Raw genomic sequence first — 19,202 nt, forward strand, 5'->3', positions numbered from 1 at the left:
ATGTATATTTAACATTGCATAGTTCAAGGCCAATATAAGCAATTTTTTATCAACAAATACAGCCCCTACATAAACTGTAGATTCCTAAAATGTCACAAAAGTACAGAGCAGGGGCTCTGAAAGATTGGTCATGTTTAGTGTTTTGCCACATAATTAAACTTTGAAAAGCACTTACACAGTTGTCAAGCTAAATAAATAAATGAAACAAAATGTAATGTTTATTGTTGTGAATTTACAATTTAGTTTGTGCATGTTAGGTTTTTTGTTGTTGTTTATCAAATGCTTCTGCACCCATTTTTGACTTTAATAATTCTTTTGGTTGCCTCAAGAGTGCAAGGCTATGTCAGATAAAAACAAAATCTACAATATGCACAAATCTGTTTTGTAAAAATAAAAATACTAAATTCAGGGTAACTTTTAGACTTTAACATTTCAAGGTTTGTGATGCTGTTTTTAATATTATTTAAAAGTTGACAAACTGCACCGATACTTATCAAGTTAATAGATGTCTGATTGTGAGTCATCAAGGCATTTTAGTTAAATAGAGCTTTATTCTCCCTGGATTACAAATACTTGCTCTGATGGTTCTATTTACTCAGTGAAAACTGACCAGTGATGTGAACCATGACACAGTATAATATAGTCTCTGCAACAAACAATAGTGGTGTATTTGTATTCTGTGTATAAAAAGTACATAAATAGGCAAATTCAAGAGACCATGTTAATACATGTTCTTTTAATAGGAGTAGACATGAATGTTCTCATTTTTCAGTCCATATACAAACAGTGCAAAATCTTTTACAAGCGCAGAAGATCAAATGGATACACAAACTCCTTTGATCTCCTCATTTTGTCAAGGGAAGTAAGGGTTGAGTTCCTGTTTGGTTGATCATGACAGATAATCTGTTTCACAGAGCAGGGTCATTTAGCTGGGAATATTCCCACTGGTATTATATTTTTCCCATAAATTGGATTAATGTCTGAGCAGATACTTTATTTTCAAGATCTTTTTAGTCACGTGCTACAGGAATGGTATACGTCCAAAGAGGTATAGCATTTGTAGAAAGAAAATAATTTGTAAATAAATCTTTTTTTCTTCAGCTCTTTTTTTTCTATTTTGCCAAGCACATGGCACACATGTGCTGAAAACAATACAGCTGTCTAGTCCATGCTACAAGAAACCAAAGACCTAGCACATTACCCATTTTCTTTCCTCTCAGAATAGTTTAGTTACAATTTGGGAAACGGAAAATGTGTAACCTTTCCTCATTGTCCTTAAACACATCACTGCCTACCTTTGAAGTTACTCAAAAACATTTGTGTTTTGTTGTGCCCTGCAGGTTTCTACTGGGAAATTTTAGTTTACTGGTATTTTTTAACTTCTTAGATTCCTAGATTGTTTGTAGATGTCTACTATCTAATTTTAAGTGTTTTTATGATGGTCCATAAGTGTTAGAGGGAGGGGCCTAAACCTTTTGTAAGTTTTGATTTAAACATAAAAATGTGAATGCACATGAAGTAGAAAGGAATTTCAAAGTACTTCTGAGTTTTCTGTGTTGCATTTATTTTGTGTTATAGTGTTACAGTGATGATCCTCTGGGGGCACACTCAAAAGCCCAAAGGAAGATTGTTGAATTTATGATGATCCTTGTGATTATGTTGGAAAGTGACAAAAAAATCAACCAAGGACTAAAACAACTATGTTCTTTTTTGTGCAACCGGATTTACCAATAAACAGATATAATACTCTCAATGGTGTTAATATCTAAATTCTGCCATTTTTAACATCTCCAATGGCTCCCCAAACATCAAACAAAAACACATCAGGAAAAGCAAAATCTCCCAGAACAGAATCCAGGGCCTCAGCAAAGTCATCAGGGTTCTTCTTGTTCTTGCCTGCTTCCACTATGGTGGTTGCTGCAGAGAAATGTTGTGAGAGGTTAAAGCTAACATCAAGTGGTGTATATATGGTTCACCAACAAATGCACATTGACAATAAAACATGCAGCTGAGTAATGAACCACGGATTTTCACTGCAGGATTTTGTAAAATGCAATGTATTTAAGAAGCTAATTTTGCTTTGTGCCCTTTGGATCAGTGACATCACAAGAGACACAAGAATTAAACAGGTCAGTCAGCATTGTTTTCTACAGTATGAGGACAGATTTCGACATAGATTTCCAAGCATCTGACTTTCATTTGAGTTTCATGAGGTTCAGCTTTATGTGTTTGAGTCAGGATTGGACTTGAATGCAAGCAGCAACAGGGACAACGATCATCTTAAGAACTTTAACTGTTGTTAATACTTTTGTTGTCCTATTGATTGATTGGTTTTCATGGATAATCACCAGCCTTAAAATGGTTGCCCTATATTCTGCTTGCATCATCTTAAAAAATTACCTGACTCACAGTGAAAGTGAACTCAGTTTGAACTTCAGAACTCTGATGTATTTGCAAATGAACTCTGATTACAGAGTTCATTTGCAAATGTGCATTGTGATGTATTTTATGTATACATAAAGTATGTATTATTGCAAAAGAGGTTTATGTGCATAGAAACATGTTTTGATTTTATCTTGATTTTTTCTAAATAAAAAAAATAGCAATTTGCTACAATTCCAGGAAACTATTGTGAGAAGTTTGTGGAAGCTAACTGAAAATGTTTGACCAGAGTCGTGTAGCAAATACAATGCTACCTCATAGAGAGAAAATGATTTTGAAGACATTAATGAATAAATCTCTGACATATTCTTTCTCGTGTGATTGCAATATTTAGCAATTGTAAATAATTTTTCTAATTCTAACTGACTTCAAACAAGAGACGTTCAGTCTGATTTAACTTCAGACAGTGAGGAAAAAAAGTAATGTGTCTTTTTTTTCTTGTATAACATTCTTGTTTGTGCACTTTGATACTGTTAACTGATGACCCAAACTAAACACAAACTTGATATGAAGCTGCTTTACTGTTTGTACTTCAACATGCAATGCTAATATGTCATGTCCTTTTTATTGTGTGAACAGCTTTCACAATATGTCAAATTCAAGGTTAAAAATGTGAAAGCAATGTAAATGAACAAGAAAGTCCTAACATACTTTGGCAAAAAATAAATTAATTAATTAATTAACTGCTCCCAGTGGACACACTTGCATACAAATACGAAGTGTGGTTCTACTTCTTTAAATAGCATCTTAAAAACTTGTCAAAGCACATTACATTAACCATACGAACCAGGATTTCTTGGTTTATGTTTTAATATCTATTCTGAGCTCATCCCCTTCCAAGGATTTAAATGTCAACATGAGGATAAAGTTTACACGAAGAGACATCAGTTTTATCTGTTTAGTCTTACCCAGCTCCAGGTCTCTGATCCCCATATAGCTCTCCAAGAGATCGTCCACTTTCCTTGTGGCCTGTTCTTCAAATTCACTCTGCTAGGGAAATATATGGAAAAATAGAGGCATCTGCTGAAATATGGTGGCAAAGGTCTTTAGAAACTGCTATAAATTCTCTTGCCAAACCAGATGAGGCCCAGAAAGGTTTTGCAGTTATGTTTGACTTCAAGTAATATAAATATTTCCATGTTTGTAGAGGACTGCACTATATGTGTAGACATGCTGAGGCAGTGTTAAGAGTGCACAGCGAATAGTTGAATATCCACATTGTTGAAAAAGACTGATGAAGCTTTTCAACCTTCATTAAAACAATAATATATTTGGACTACAAAACAGCTTTAGATTATGCTGAACCTCTGTACTTCTGTGATGAAAAATTGTTTCCAGTTTATGCTCCCTCAGATCATTGCACTGTTGTTCTAATTTTCAGCATAAACATGCACATTAAGACAGAAAAAGTAAAGTCTGTAATTTATATGTCTATTTATAGATATATATTTAGTGCCTTCTGACTACAGCGAACCCTCATTTTTCGCAGGGGTTGCGTTCCGAAAAGAACCCGTGATAGGCGAAGCCGTGAAAGGTGAACCGCGTTGTAGAGAGGGTTCACTGTACTTCAGGACGCCTCAGCAGTCATTGTCTGACGGTTCATGTGAAACTCACCACTTCCTGAACTGTAGCCGCCCCCTTAGACCGAAGCCGAAGAGTCTCTCTCCCGTTCACCAGCTTTCCCTCATTAGATTTTGGCGCTTTAGTTCTCATTCCAATCATGTCTAATCACATAAACAGAGAGACTGTCATCAATGCAATCTGATTATTTCTGCTGTTTATGTTTACAAATAAAAAAAGAATTCTGCACAATCATCCACTAACTTCTCTAACTTAGTCATCATCTTTTATCTAAAAACATCATTAAAAAAAAATTGCTATTATTTTACCACAAAATTGGTGTAATGGTTGTTTTGCTGTCTACTTTGGGTTCTGTTCTCATAATTTATGAAGAAAACATTCTTGTGAGAGCAAAGCTGGACATCATTACACCTACTTCCATATTTGGATGTCCACAGTTTTTGAGATGTTTTCAAGAAGCGGTGAGACATTTCGCTTGGGAACGGTAAGGAAGTATTTTGCAGACATCAAAATGTTTTGACACAGGAAAAGAACAACCATGCAAAGGAGGCTTGAGCAGCATTCAGATGACATGATGCCTGTATTTATTTGTGTTGTACATTCTGAATTGCTTCATTTTCTTTTCTTATGTCACTGCAATGTAATCTTTCATGTTTTATCATATAAAACAACACTTTGTATTGTCTTGTTGCTGAAATGTGAAACAAAAAAAGTTTAATCTCAATTTTAAACAAATACAAGCACAGCTTTTTCACTACTGATATGTTAAACCCAAAGTGTGCTGGATATAATTTGTACTGTGTTGTCTTGAATTGTGATTATATTGTTAAATGTTTGCATGGACTTAAGATATTTATATATATATTTGTTAATTATGACATAGCAACAAATGGTATTGCTAAATATGTGCAAATTTCATACCCTTTTTCTTAGCAGAGCAGATATGTTGAATAATGGTACCTTGTTTTATTGTTGTTGTTTTTTGGGGGGTTGGGAGTTGCATTCATTTAAAATTATGTTAATTCAAAATAGAGCATGTACCTTAGTCACATTGTTCTAAAATTGAATTTTTTACTTACATGAAAAAACAGTTTATGCAAACCAGTTGAGCAAATTGTTTGAGACATACCCAAAACAATTTCAGTTGTAGTTGTAGACCATTAATCTGGGGATAAAATTCACATGTGTGCTACATTTGTCCAAATAATTATCCTAAAAATGTTTGAAAACCATGTAGCATTTTACACAATAAGTGAAACTTTTAAAATAGATTTAATTTCACACATACTGATATGTTCAAGGCTTTCTTTTTGCTAATTATAATTTTCCACTTATAGCTTAAGAAGAGAGTACATTTAAGATGAGAGTATTACATTAGACCAAAAAAAATGATTTTTTTCATACCAAAATGTAGACTTTTGGTATCAAAAGTACGTTCAATATCAGCATAAAGATTATTATTTTCAAAATGTACTTTTTTCTGATCAGTCTCATTGAAGCACTTATTCTAATCTACAGACTTTACATTTTTTTCTGTTGAGGTCAGAAAATGTATCTTCATCTGTACAATATATCTGTGACACAGAAATAAACTCATTAGGCCAGCCGAGTTTAACTAATCAATGAGGCTAGAAACAAATGACGGGTTTCAAAACAGGAATGTTTGTTTGCTTAACTGTATGTGGGGGAGTGGAGGCTTTGCACGTTCAGTGTTCTCCCAAGAGATTTATCATTCCTATCGTTGCAATTTCCTCTTCTCTAAACAACTCTAAACAATCGTACTCAAGCATCATACCAAGAAGAGTCTTCATGTAACATACAGGTGTTAATATGCTTTTTGTGTTGCTATTTGGAGAACAGAAATTACTGGCGGTTGTAAAGTGACCAATGCCTTGTGACACCTCACATACAAACTAACAGAAGACCAAAGACTAAAACCTGTATTTTAGCCTACAAGCAAGGACAAGAGAGGATAAGACAATTGTGTACATAGCTGTCATTCAATCCTTAATCTCCATGTTACTTGTGGTCATTTGCTGTACTTGGAATTCCTGGACAACTAAACAGGATCAGTTCCCACAGATCAGGTTTTTAAAAAATCCCAGCTTAGTCCCATTTGTACAGAATGTAAACTCCAGACCTATATATTCTGAAAAAAAAAAACTGACAGTGAATTGCTTAAATTTTCTTTTTTGTCATATAATTATTTGTTTTTATTTTCTGCTAAGGTGAGAACATTATGTTCAGTTATGACTCCTGGACATTTAGTCTGCTACTGTTGGTTGTTTTTTTGTTTTTGTTCAGCAGGGACACGGTCATTCCTGTTTACTGTCCACAGATACTTTCATGAACAATGAACTTGATTGCAACTGGAGTCTCACTTAAGCAAGAGGTGACTAAAGATTCAAATCAGTTTCAGGAAGTCAGACAATACACTATGGATTTACTTTCCTGTTTGACAAGCAACTGGTTCAATGAGAAAAGGAAACTTCTCAATGCTTTGAATGTTTTGAACATGTCAAAACAAATTAAGCATCTATTAATCTTCTGACAGGTAATGAGCTAGTGTTTTTGTGGTGAACAAAGGGTGGTGGCAGAAGGGACTGCACAGACAAACCGCAATGGACTGACTGATAAGCTACACATAAACATCAAAGTGGTTGTAATATTTTATGGAAACATCTACATGACAACATTCTAAATTTGAGGACTTTAAAATGTACATAAACATTTTAAAATGTCAATATTTTTGGAAACCAAAAAATATAATTACCATAACTTATTTGAAATCTTTTTCAACATACATTGCTAGAAAATTTCTGCAGTTTTCTTGGTCTCAAACCAGCTCTTCCATTCAGTAAAAAGAAGTGTTGCTTTCTTTCTAGGATATTTTTTTTGACATTTGCTTATTTTAAATTTTAGAATCAAAACGTTAATAGAGTGGTTTAGTACACACCTTATACAAGCAGTTTATGAACGTTTTTCATGCTTTCATAAACTAGTATAAAAAAAGGCTGAAAATATAACACATGCTTTCAAGCTGTATTCCACTGCAAGCAACATGATTTGGATTAAATATTTATTGGTTCCTGAACGCTGACTTAGTAAACAAGTTCTAAAAATGAAGTACTTTGCATTCTATTTCTCTGTTTCACCATGTGTATTTGTCTCAGTGGCCATTTGTTAATCTAAATAGTGAAAGACATGATGCAAAAAGAAACATTGGAAGACTTCTTGTCCAAAAAGAAATTGTATTTAATGATGGTACCAGTTAAACTATCTAGCTTAGACTTGTAGTTTGGGGGGCAAACTACAAGTATATCTAATAAAGAACTTATAGGTTTAGTTTGAAATTAAATTTGATCATTTTTTTAACAGCATCAACAGAAGTTTGGAAGCACCAGTACCCCTCAGTATCCTTAATTTGGATCTTGTCATTTTAGTGTAACAAAAAGCAGCAAAACAAACACTATAAGTTGCTTGCTATATCTTAAGTATTCTTAATGCAACTCTTATTGTTCAGTAGTGCATGTCCAAAGTGTTTTTTTGTTTCTGGTTTTTTTTTTTGCATTACTTATGACTTTCAATGCGCATTGTTTTGGAGACTATCTGCAAGAAATAAATAGTATTTAACAGAGCAGAATTTACTTTTTAGAGTGTTTATGTTTCCACTGACATTATTACAAAAATTAAGTCCAAATCTGTATCATTTTGCCTTAACGTAACTCCAAGAATTGCACATTTATTTCAGATTAGGTTTGAGTAAAATCTCTTTAAACCTACAATAATATTGTCTTCTGTTTTAGCTTTTATGTTGTGAGAATCTTCCATTAAATCATAATTAATTATCATTTAATCATTGTTTCATTGTATCATTGTTTTTTTGTTTGTTTTTTTAATAAAACCAACATAATTTCAGATAATTTATAGTAACTGATGGCAATGAGTTTCACAGATGAATATTTGGCAGACTGCCAGTAAACTTTTAACTGGTTCTCTTCCTACTTGGCTGATGAATATTAGGAAGTATGTTCAGGTTCCCAGCACCCAGACCCATGTTGGCTTTCACTTCCTGATTCAGTCCAAGCTAAGTTTTACCTCAGAAAAAATTGTCTATGTAATCCAAACATTTGGGATGTTTGATGGGGCTTTATAGAAGAGCACACAGTACACCACTGTCAATTAATATAAAATTATGAATAACTTTAGGCTGGTATATTTGTCTCAATAATTAGTGTTTTTTACTCACCAAAGGCTTTCTTGGGCTCCACAAGGCGAAGAGTGAAAGGGAGGCCTCTTGGTTGCTCCTTTAGCATCTTGGCGACCTCATAGTGTCGACATCCTACAATGCTCTGGTCATTAATGGCTTCGATGTGGTCACCGACACAAACAGCCTTCAGTCGGTCAATGGTGCTGCCCTCTTTTATTCTCTAGAGAGAAAAGAAATGGTTACGCTCGTAGCTCCAAGTGAAAGTTTTCATATGCATGATCCAGAACATGGGAAATTGTTTGTAATTACTTTAACTATACCAAAAGATTTGACTTTTAGTACAACCTTTTAGTACAGTGTGTTTCCTAATGACTTTAGCAAACAGCCATTAGGAAACACAGGTTTTTTATTTACTTTTCCTCTCATTCACCTTGATAAAAGCATATCCAGCTCCATTGTCTGTGATAGTGAGACCTAATGCATCCTCGGTCTTTGTCACCTCCACTTCTTTTGTTTCCCCTCTGACATGAGCAAAGATGAAATCCTCCAGTCCAATTTGTCCTCCAAGAAGTTTCTGCATGTCCACTTTATGAGAGTTTAGGGTACAGAAAAGGATCTGAGGGCAGGATATGAAGAAAACAAATGCTTTTGGAGGTTCCCTGAATTCAGCATAAACTTTCATAAAACTATATTTTCTTAGAGATTGCACATCACTGCATAGTGCACTTGCATTACCAAGCATGTTTATTTTCATATTGTAAAATACAAAATACCTTTATCAACACAGATGGGCTCATCTCTGATAGCATCTACTTTGCATGAAACTGGACGGTGTTCCAATTTTACAACCAAAGCAGATGCAGCTCTTTGGATTTTTTGAAGTGTAGTATAGATTTTAAACAGCAGAGAGCAGCAGCGAGTCATGATTTGAACTAAAAGGATTTTTACTATCACAAGGTTAGTACAAAAAATAAAACATGTCACTGAAAATAAAAACACGTTTATCATTAATTATAAACATGATAAATAAATGAAGAAGTGGTTTAATTACACCTAATGTTCACCAAAGCACAATCACATTAGCTAATTCTGTGTATATGAATTAAATAAAATAGAATATAATTCTATTAATTTATTAATAGAATAATAAAATAGAATTTATTATTCTATTTCAAGAATTAATCTGATGAGAACTCGAAATTTGCTTACACAGAAAAAAACGTATTATTCCATAAGCCCATTCAAATAAAACGGTAGTTCAGAAATAGTATGTTTTTGCCTCCACTACATGAACAGTCATGTGGCAGATTGCAACATAGTTGACCAGCAGCCACTGATACCTTCAGGGCATGCCTTATATGGTCGTTATTTAATATGTTGGCTGCTTACAGAGTGTTGAATTTGAATTAATGAAAAATCAAAAGGAAGGAAAAAACCAACAAATCATGCAAAAGGAACCTCAAATCAAGAATTATTTGCACATTTCCAGCATAAAATTATTTTATTGCTAATGTCAGTTTTTCCAAAGAGCTGCATCTGCTTTGGTTGTTTTTAACATATTAAAAAGATCACAGTTGATAACAGTGCTTTATAATATTAAATAGGAATGTAGTGAAGACTAAATCTAAATAAGCATATTAAAATTAAAATTGATTACATTTTGTCTTATTTTACATTCTATTTTAAATAAATCACATTGTCATTCTCAAAGTATTAAAGTTTTAGATTTTGGAAGCAAATTACCTAAATAAACTTTTGATTATATTGTAATTTATTGTTCAGTTATGTGTAAATCTGGCAATGATGTGAGGAGAATCTGAATCAGTAAACTTTGCACAATTGATCTCATAACTTGTTGTACTCTCGTACCAGGTTTTTGCTCTTTTAAAGAAGTGTGTTCCCTTACTCGTATTTTCATGTTTTTAGAACAAACAAACAACAAGAATTACATCAGATTTCAACTTCAAGGTCAAGTTTTGTTCGAAAGTCCATAAAGAAAATTCAAGATAATTGAACAAAGTGTTATCTTGCAGTTGCTGATCAAAAGATCTGTCTCTGCATGTAAGACTGTGGGGTTGGAGTTCAAGGTTGTCAGTCCAATCAGACTCTCCAGTAATTCGGGTCAGGGAAATTGATGCATTTTATAGAATCAAATGTAGATTGCCATAAATCTATGGTGGAATCTTGAATGTAGAAGTCCGCATGTAGTTCTATAGGTTCTGCAGAAATATTGCTCGTTACCATCCCTATTACAATAACTTGTTGCTATAAGAACAAAATTAAGTTAATATACATGTTTCAAAAATTAATCAAGCAAAATGATAACTGTGGGTTATTATTGGCTGATAAGTAATGTCAAATTATTAGGTTTAAGAATTTACTCAAATTTGTCTCATATAACAACACAATTTCTAAGTTTGACATTTTTATTTTACTTTCATTTCCATTTTGCTGTGTATTGGTTGAACTTTACACAGTAAAGCAAGGTAAATATAACCAATGTAGAAGCAGAGACTGTTGTTGATTGCCTCACAAGAAAAACTGTTATCTTTTATACCCAACACACATTAAGATAGCAAAGCCTTCATGATGGCCTTCAAAACTGATAAGTATTCTATATAAGGACAGTCTGGCTCAGAAAGGATTTTATGACTGTGTGAACGTGACGTGCACAAATTCAGAAACAATGCTAACTATTCGTTTTATGTAGAGTCAATATTGTCTTGCATTGCTTATCATGTTTATTTTTTAGCAAAGCATTTTCAGTGGCCTAAATATTACTTAGAACATTGCTTATAAATTGTCCCAGACTGATTCTTTGGTGTTCCTGCTGCTGTATTGCTACTACTTTATTGCAGTATATAAAAAGCTATTATATTCATGTAGATGTTTTTCATCACCTGATATCACACATGCTGTGGCTTGCAAATATATCTGTTGCTATAAACTTTTTCACATGTTGTCATGCTATAACACAATTAAATGAAAATCATTGGGATACATAACATAACATTGAGGACTTTTGTAGGAAAATGTTACATGACTTTTCAATTGTCTTTGATTGTATTTGACCAGCTTTGGACATGTACCTTTGTTCTTTCATTGCCTTTGTAAAATGGGTAAAGCTAATCAGATTGTATGGAACAAGAACAGTAATTGAAGCCTTACTACAAATTATCAGTTCGATTTAACTATGAAATTTCACTGGACTATTGCAACCCATGATTTATCTAAACTATTAAATTGTATCTCTGATTGTATCTTTAGGGTTGTTGTCTTGCTGAAAGGTGAACCTCTGGCCCAGTCTTAAGTGTGTTTGCATTATCTACCAGGTTTTCTTTCAGAAATTCAATGTGCTTAGGTCAATGTTTAGGACATCTTCTACAGCTACTGTGCAGTGTTGATTTTGTGCCACACATAGGCCAGTATTTTCTTACATGTCTGCTACAACTGTTCCATAAAGTTTAGGGTTTGTGGACAATGCCTGAAATATGGGGTCCCTGTAGCTCCTTTAGAGTTACCCCAGGCCTTTTGGCTGGTGTGTTCCTTGGTCTTCATTATCATTATTGAATTAACCGCATCTGAGGCCACCACAGAAAAGTTTTATTTGTGCTAAGGTTAAATTGCAAATAATGAAAAAGTTTAAAGAATGAAGGTATTTTGTGCAGATTGAGATATGTGTTTGAGCTTAAGATGAAGACCAAAAGCTAAATCATGTTGGTCTGGAAATAAAGTTGTTTCTTATTACACGTCTTGCTAGAGTCTTCACCTCACCTGTATTTAAACAGTTAACATCATTTCCCATGGTATAATACATATGAATCATGACCTGGTTATGTTTTAGTTTGAAATCCGACATGTAAATTCTTGACATACATAAATGTCTGAGTGAGTGTTTACTGATTAAATACACTTTATCTAGTTCTTTGTTTCCACTATTGAACTTTGGCAGCTCATATTAGTACAAAGTCCGGTATTGGAGAGTGGAAATGATCAGTAAAACTAGATCATGGAAAAAAAGCCCTAGAATGGAAACCTAACACCTTTTTACAACTGGCCAGACAGAGGAGAAATGCAAGACAGCAATCAGATAACTTTATGAAATTTCTTCCAGGTTAATCATTTTACCTCTGACGGAGAGATGTTGAACACCTCTGCAATCTTGGCATACAGTTCCTTGACATTGGTGAATCCATGAATGCGCCCTGTTGGGCTCCCATGAGCCAGCTGGGTGTGGAAGATAAGTCTGGGTCTCGGGTACTCTGGTGGCCCTGCTGATGGCGGTGATGGGGGAGGAAGTGGAGGAGCTGTGGGCTCCATGCATCCCTGATTCTGGCAAGGGGCCTTGTGGTCCTTCATGGCCTCATCCCCCAATGCCTTGGAGTCCTGCGGGCTCATAACCTCCCCGTTCTGCATCGGTCCCAGCTTGGGTTTGATCCACCCTGCTAGTTAGCAGCTATGATAAAAAGGAAAAACTGTGCTTGCCTACACTTAGTTGCCCAAACACCACAATCAACCAACCACCCAAGGTAATGGTGGTGAGGAAAGCAGATAAATAAGTGATGAGAGTAACCTGGTAACATTATATGAAAGAGGACAGCCAGACCCTGCCTGGGAGAAACCCAACACCCTCTGAATTTAGGATTGTCTGTTACACTTGAACCTATTTGAGCTCACACACACAAAACAACAATAAAAGACAACAAATAAAATCTTCTTCAAGGAATAACCTTTGACACTCCATTTATTAAAAGCTGCCTAACATGCCACAGACATGACCCTTCACATATGATCTGAAGTATGAAAATGTCTAGGTATGAGTAAAATGACTCCCACACAGGCCAACAAAGACAATGCCCCAGTGTTCCTGGTAAGATGATATCTGGATAGGCAGTAAGGTGTTCCTGCCCACTGGCCTAACTGAATGAAAGAGGTTGTTGACAGGGCAAATTCTTGGTGATGTGCTGACCTTTATGACCCAGCCCACAGAAACAAAACGAGTGAGTAAGACAAATGTTTCTCATCTATTACAATTTTAAGCTATCAGGGTTTGATAGTTTAAAATTCCCTTGTCAAGGGAATTTCCATTTTCAGTGGGAAAACAACTGATCTAAATTTGTCATGAAAAGTCACAACAGTCACGTTTTGCTTCTTGTTTCACTCTTTCATGGTGACCTCCTGCCCTTAATGTCATATTCTACTCTCTCATGTGATGCAGAACCACTTTGAATTGGGAGATTGTCCTATGAGGACAACAATTTTTCTGCCTCGAATTTGGAAATTCCACAAAAATTCCAGATTTTCTTGTCAGCTGAGGATGTGTCATTTGCATTATTTCAAACTCAGATCCCCTCGTGTACACACACAGCGAAATAACACATTTTCTGTATGTAAATACAGTAAGTGTATTTACTACGTTATAATATCTTGTGTACTTTGTTGTTTAGTAGTTTTTTGTTAAATTATTTCATTTTATTCATTATAAATTAATGAATAAAATGCAATATCATGAAATTAGTCTGTGTATTGACCTGAAACAACAGTGATATTGCAGAAATATACCCCTAAACAAACTGACTTTCTCCTTTCCAACTTGCACCATAAGCATGTTGATGCACCTGTGATATAAAGTCTACAGCTGCAGTTGGAGGTGCGTCACAGCCTTGGTTTTCCAGGCCAAGGTGTTGCCCATCCACCAAGGCCTTACAACTATTACAAAGGTCATCAAAGGATGTTTGTTTGTAAGATGAGAAGCTGGTAGCAAAGCAGCTTTTATTTTATTTGCTTAGAGTCGTAATCAGATGGAACATCAGACTGAAATAAGCTGCTCTCTGCCCAATGTTCATGTATGACCATTAATGGAACATGCAAAAACAGATGATTAGTTTGAGTATTACTAGAGACGTTCAGGACTGGTATTAGATTCCAAAGGTCTGATGATATTCAGAAAAAAATACATTTTTATAGTATTTACACACATTTTAAGTGTATTCTTTTTCAAAACAGAATCATCATCATCAAGATACCAGTGGAAACATAAGAAAGCTGTTCATAAATTTAAAGTACCGTAAGGATCTCATTGCTATAATGCTTATGAAGTTTAGTTTTATTATTACAAAGCATACAAATAATTAGTGGCTTTTTCTAAGACTTTTAAAGTTTAATCTTTTGGAGTGCAGAAACACTGATGGTATAAGAAGCTGGTATTTGCTGGTCAGTAAGTAAGATTATCGATCTGGTATAGGCTATAGTCAGCTGCTTAACAGACCTGCCTCTTGCAGTTTGCAAACTTAGAAAACACATTACCTTAATAAAAGTGGTGGGTGGTGCTCCTTTAGTTTCCACACTATCCATCTTTTTTTTGTTTATCCTGTTTATATTCAAACTGCAGAATTTGTCTGTTTTTAAAGTAATGAAAAACGTATAGTAACCCAAGTAGCCCAAGAGCAACAGGTGGGGGGTCAACACATCTTTATACATCTTTATTTACCCTGGCTCTTACAGTGGCCTCTTATTAAAGACAAAAAATTATATGACAGACAATTTTGTTGTTTTTAAAACAGCTTTTTAGGTATACCTTGAAACCTGTAAGTCACATCAAGGTGTCACTGTTTTCAAAGGGTTTCCTTTTCTTTTATAGCCAGTGAAAAATATCCACAGATCTTATTTTATTAAAAACTTGAAGTATATTTTATCATTTTAAAAATGTAAGCAGCAAACGTAAACAAAAGCCGTTCATTGCAGTTTTAAACAGAAACGAATCGACAATATATACAATATACAAAGTAAAAGGATGTCATGTTTGAATAGGTACACATTAAATATTTCCTCTTTTTTAAACGGTCTGCTCATTGGCTCTAGACAGATTGCTTTGTTTTGTTTTAGTCTTTTTGCAAATATTAACAAGACAGGTCTAACAACTTAGTCTGCAAATATTAGTGAAAAGTGTAGTCCTACAGGACATAACTGTGATGACTTTGCAAGTCCTGCAGAAAGCAGGAGTTGTTTTGAAGTCTGACAATTTACTGCTGGTATTTAGTTTAGCAAATTATTAGTATTCTTTACTTCCAGATCACAGCTGATTAAGATTAGTATGTGCTGAAATAAGATTCCTCCTGAAAGTTGAGTAGAAGAACAGAATAGAAATGTCTCACAATTATGTATTGCAGTGGGGAAATTCTGGTATAACAGCAGCTTTGGTAAAAAATAAATAAATAAATTATTAAATAAATAAAAACAAGCAATAAATAAATTAAGAAATTAAGAATAATATACGATTAAGGTGGATAGATTGATTTCACAGCTTTTGAGAAAAAGCCACGTGGTTGTGCTCTTTATGTATCTGTACCATTTCCCAGACAGTAGTATTGCAAACAGTTTGTGTCCTGAATAGGTGGGGTCAGTGGCAATACAACTGACCTTTCTTTGCAGTCTGCCAGTATAAATTAGGTCCAGGTTCAGTAAGTGACTCATCACCATCCACAGGGCAGTTTTCACCACTCTGGCCATGTCCTTTTTGTCCTGGACTGTGCAGTTGCCATAATGCACAGTAATACTGAGAGGATGCTCTCAATCATGGCTCTAGATTCTCAATAACTTCTAGAGTTTAGAAGTTATTGAGCAATGGAGCAGAGAGTCCAACCCTTTTCACTTTTCCGAGGAAGAAGAGCTTTTGTTTGGCCTTCAGATCAGGGGTCCGAGTGTAACCTCGATAATCGTGATCTGGTTCTAGCTTAGTTCAACTCAATTCTGCGTTGTGTGAATAAGGGCCAGGAGACAGGATGAGATGAAATGATTTTTATCTGTATGGAACAGAATAACGACTGATCAGGAATCAGGTTCATCACAGCGGGTACAGCACCTTACGAGGAATAGCATTTCATGTTAGCATCAAGCTAACGTAACATTTTACCAGAGTGTTACCTTGGTAAGTCCAGAACAGACTGGTGTCTATTTCGGCTCGTTTGCTGGTAACAAGCTCTGCTGGCGGCAAAACAAGGAGGAGGCAGATGAAGAACTTGTCGAACTTTTTTCTCTTCTTGGCAAAAACGAGACAACTACAACCACTCCACCGCTCGAGCCTCTAACAGCTAACACCCTTCCTCTTCTTCTTCTTCTTCTCCGTGCTACTACTGATTGCTCTCTACCGCCCCCCTAGGGAGAGGCTGGGCCTGTAACAAGAGTATTGAACTCAGTGAACCTACCTCGCGCTCATCTCTCATGAACTGTCAACGAGATGTCTGTGTTCAGTATATTTGACACTGCCAACCACCAGGAGGGGGTGCTGTTTCACCCATTACACATGAACCCAAACTTGGAAGTAATGCAAGTACACCTCGATTAGCTATGTTACACGAGGTGATGTGGATGCCCAGGAATCTGATGTCCACATGCTCCACTACCTCCCCTTAAATTGTAATAGGTGTATGCACTGTCCTCCTGTACTTCCTGTAGTCCATTATGACCTCCTTGGTCTCGCTGGTGTTGAGAACCAGGTTGCTTAGTCAACACCACTTGGTCAGGTACTGCTTTCTTCTCTGCACAGGATCTCATCATTGTTTGTTATCAGACCCACTACGGTAGTAACATCAAACTTTAGAACTCTTAGATGAGTAGATGGGTATGCAGTCATGGGTGAGCAGAGTAAAAAGAACCAGACTAAGCACACAGCCCCGTGGTGTGCCTGTATTGAAGACCACTGTTGGCTTTCCCAATGTCTCCCACCCCACATTGTTCATCAGTAATGTTATTTTAGCCAGAGTTCTTTTGTCTCCTACCCCTACACTGGAAACAGCTGTGCAACCAAAGAGCTGGCTGTCCTGATGAGCTCATCTAATCATTTCCTCTCAGCTGATAAGCTGAGGGGAAACAGTTAGGAAACTGTTGCATGCATTGAGTAATAAACAGTAAAACTATATGGTCTTTCCTTTAAATTTAATCATCATACCTAATAGTTATCTAATAAAACTTATCAGTCGGACCTTTCCTGGATTTTTCCAGTTAGTTATCAATGTGCCATCTCAACTACATTGATATCATTAGGGTGGTAGCTTCTGTGGAAATTTAGGTAAAGATTATCTTTCTCAAGAATACATTGATGTTTTGTAAAGCACACCCTCTTGATTACTGACAGAAGATGTAAGGCTCATCTTCAAAACTATGAATAATCAAATCCTATTAAACCAACTGACACATATGAAAGTGGGATATTGTGTCATGGATCCAAGGGAGGTTGTCTGTTTTGCCCAATTAATAATTTATCCATCACACTGATGATTTAGCACAGAATAGCCTGCTGACTCCTACACTGAATCCACGCAACCCTATTACACACTTCCTCGAGAACTGTGATTTCCTTTTCTGTATGTGCCTTGTCTCGTGGCAGTGGGGACGGCAGGGAAAACCGTCATCTGCCTATGTGAGCCAGATTGTGTGAGGGTGGTGTGTCTGCTTTGTCATGAGGCTGGACACTGCCTCTTCTGTTCCTGGTAGTGCCTGAGATGTCTGAGAGGAAACTAAAAGAAGCTTTCATTGCTAATATTAGCTCAACTTTTGTTGAACCTCTATTTGATAAATATCTTTTATGTGTTCAAGGTCTTGTCCCAGTGTGCTGAAATACACTAAACAAAGTTGTGTTTTAATCAGTATGAACATAAAGTTCAGAACATCATTGGAACTTTAAAATTAGATGGGGATATGATAAAACATTTTAGTAGATGTTTAAAGATAATTTTCCAAGCTATATTGTGATCACATTAAATTTTTCACATTTTCTCATGTTATAATTCCTAACTTCAGTATATGGATTTATTGTGATGGACCAGCAAAATGTAGTGCATAACTGTGAAGGAGAACAAAAATTTAAATAAATAAATACATTTATTCTGTCCACTGGGTCCATGAAATTAATAGTTACAAATGACTGTCCTTCAGAATGATTCCTGAAATTTTTTACCCACTCCTCACAAAATATTTAAGATTAGCCAGGTTGGATGGCAAGCATAGGTAAACATCAGTTTTCAAGATTCTTATTTGGAGTTAGGTGTTGATTGTAGCCATTCTATTACATGAACATGCTTTGATCTAAATCGTTCCTTTGGTTTTGTATGGGTTATCATTCAACTCATGCTGCTACCCAGCCTCAGGTCTTGTAAAGTATCAGTACCGGTTGTCTCCAGGTACTGCCTGTATTCAGTTTCACACCTTCACATTAACTGTGACTATCTTCCCTGTTCCTCCTGTAGTAAATAATACTACCATAGCCATGACTCACTGTGTGAACGCTAACTTCACCGGAATTGTGGATTGTCAAATTTTGCAACACATTGCATATTGCATGTAAGCCAAAAAAGTTCAACATTGGTATTATCTGACCAAAGCACATCATTTCTTTGTTCAAGTTTGAGAAGTCGTGAAAAAGTTCAAAGAGTGTGATAGCTTTTGAAAGTTACTATTTTATGGTACATTTTCAAGCCTCACATTCTGTGAGTTTTACTTTTATTGGAACCGCTTGTCACACCTTCAAGGCAGAGGTTAAGGTTCAGGGTCAACTCCTGAAAACTCTTCAACAACTCCATCAAGGTTACTTTTATTAGATACTGTGAGCAAGCTTCAACTGCAATATAGGTGTAAAGTCAGCTGACAAAATGCACCTGGAAAGTTTAATATTTGAACAGTGAACACTCGTGACAAGCAAACACTCACGTTATGATTACAGTTTAATTCAACTGACAGCCAAATGTCAAATATCAACTGACTAGTAAAAACATGAAATAAAATAATAATAATGAAAGAAATAGAAAAATAAGTTGGATTCAATACTACTACTACTACCACTACAACTATTTCTACTACTACTGCTACTACTACTAATAATAATAATAATAACAATACTAATAATAATAACAATAATAATAATAGTTGTTATATTATTTATATTCATAGAAGAAATTTGAAAAATTATATTAAA

General features: G+C 35.3%; 1 protein-coding gene across 2 annotated transcripts; it reads right to left on the reverse strand.

Annotated features, from left to right (window-relative positions):
* Positions 1 to 1,322: 1,322 nt before the first annotated feature.
* On the reverse strand, positions 1,323 to 16,310 carry gipc3 (GIPC PDZ domain containing family, member 3). 2 transcript variants are annotated; one of them, XM_028028452.1, is made up of 7 exons: positions 16,157 to 16,310; positions 12,362 to 12,689; positions 8,664 to 8,849; positions 8,273 to 8,453; positions 4,057 to 4,166; positions 3,351 to 3,429; positions 1,323 to 1,917 (listed from the first exon to the last, which is right to left on the reverse strand). In XM_028028452.1, the coding sequence occupies exons 2-7, from the start codon at positions 12,647 to 12,649 to the stop codon at positions 1,766 to 1,768; spliced, it is 996 nt and encodes a 331-aa protein (XP_027884253.1). In that variant the 5' UTR covers positions 12,650 to 12,689; positions 16,157 to 16,310; the 3' UTR covers positions 1,323 to 1,765. The 2 variants fall into 2 exon arrangements, with proteins under 2 accessions (XP_027884253.1, XP_027884252.1); XM_028028451.1 differs by having other exon boundaries at positions 3,351 to 3,432; positions 16,157 to 16,307.
* Positions 16,311 to 19,202: the final 2,892 nt, after the last annotated feature.

Source organism: Xiphophorus couchianus, chromosome 9, assembly GCF_001444195.1.
Source record: "Xiphophorus couchianus chromosome 9, X_couchianus-1.0, whole genome shotgun sequence".
Lineage (NCBI taxonomy): Eukaryota > Metazoa > Chordata > Actinopteri > Cyprinodontiformes > Poeciliidae > Xiphophorus > Xiphophorus couchianus.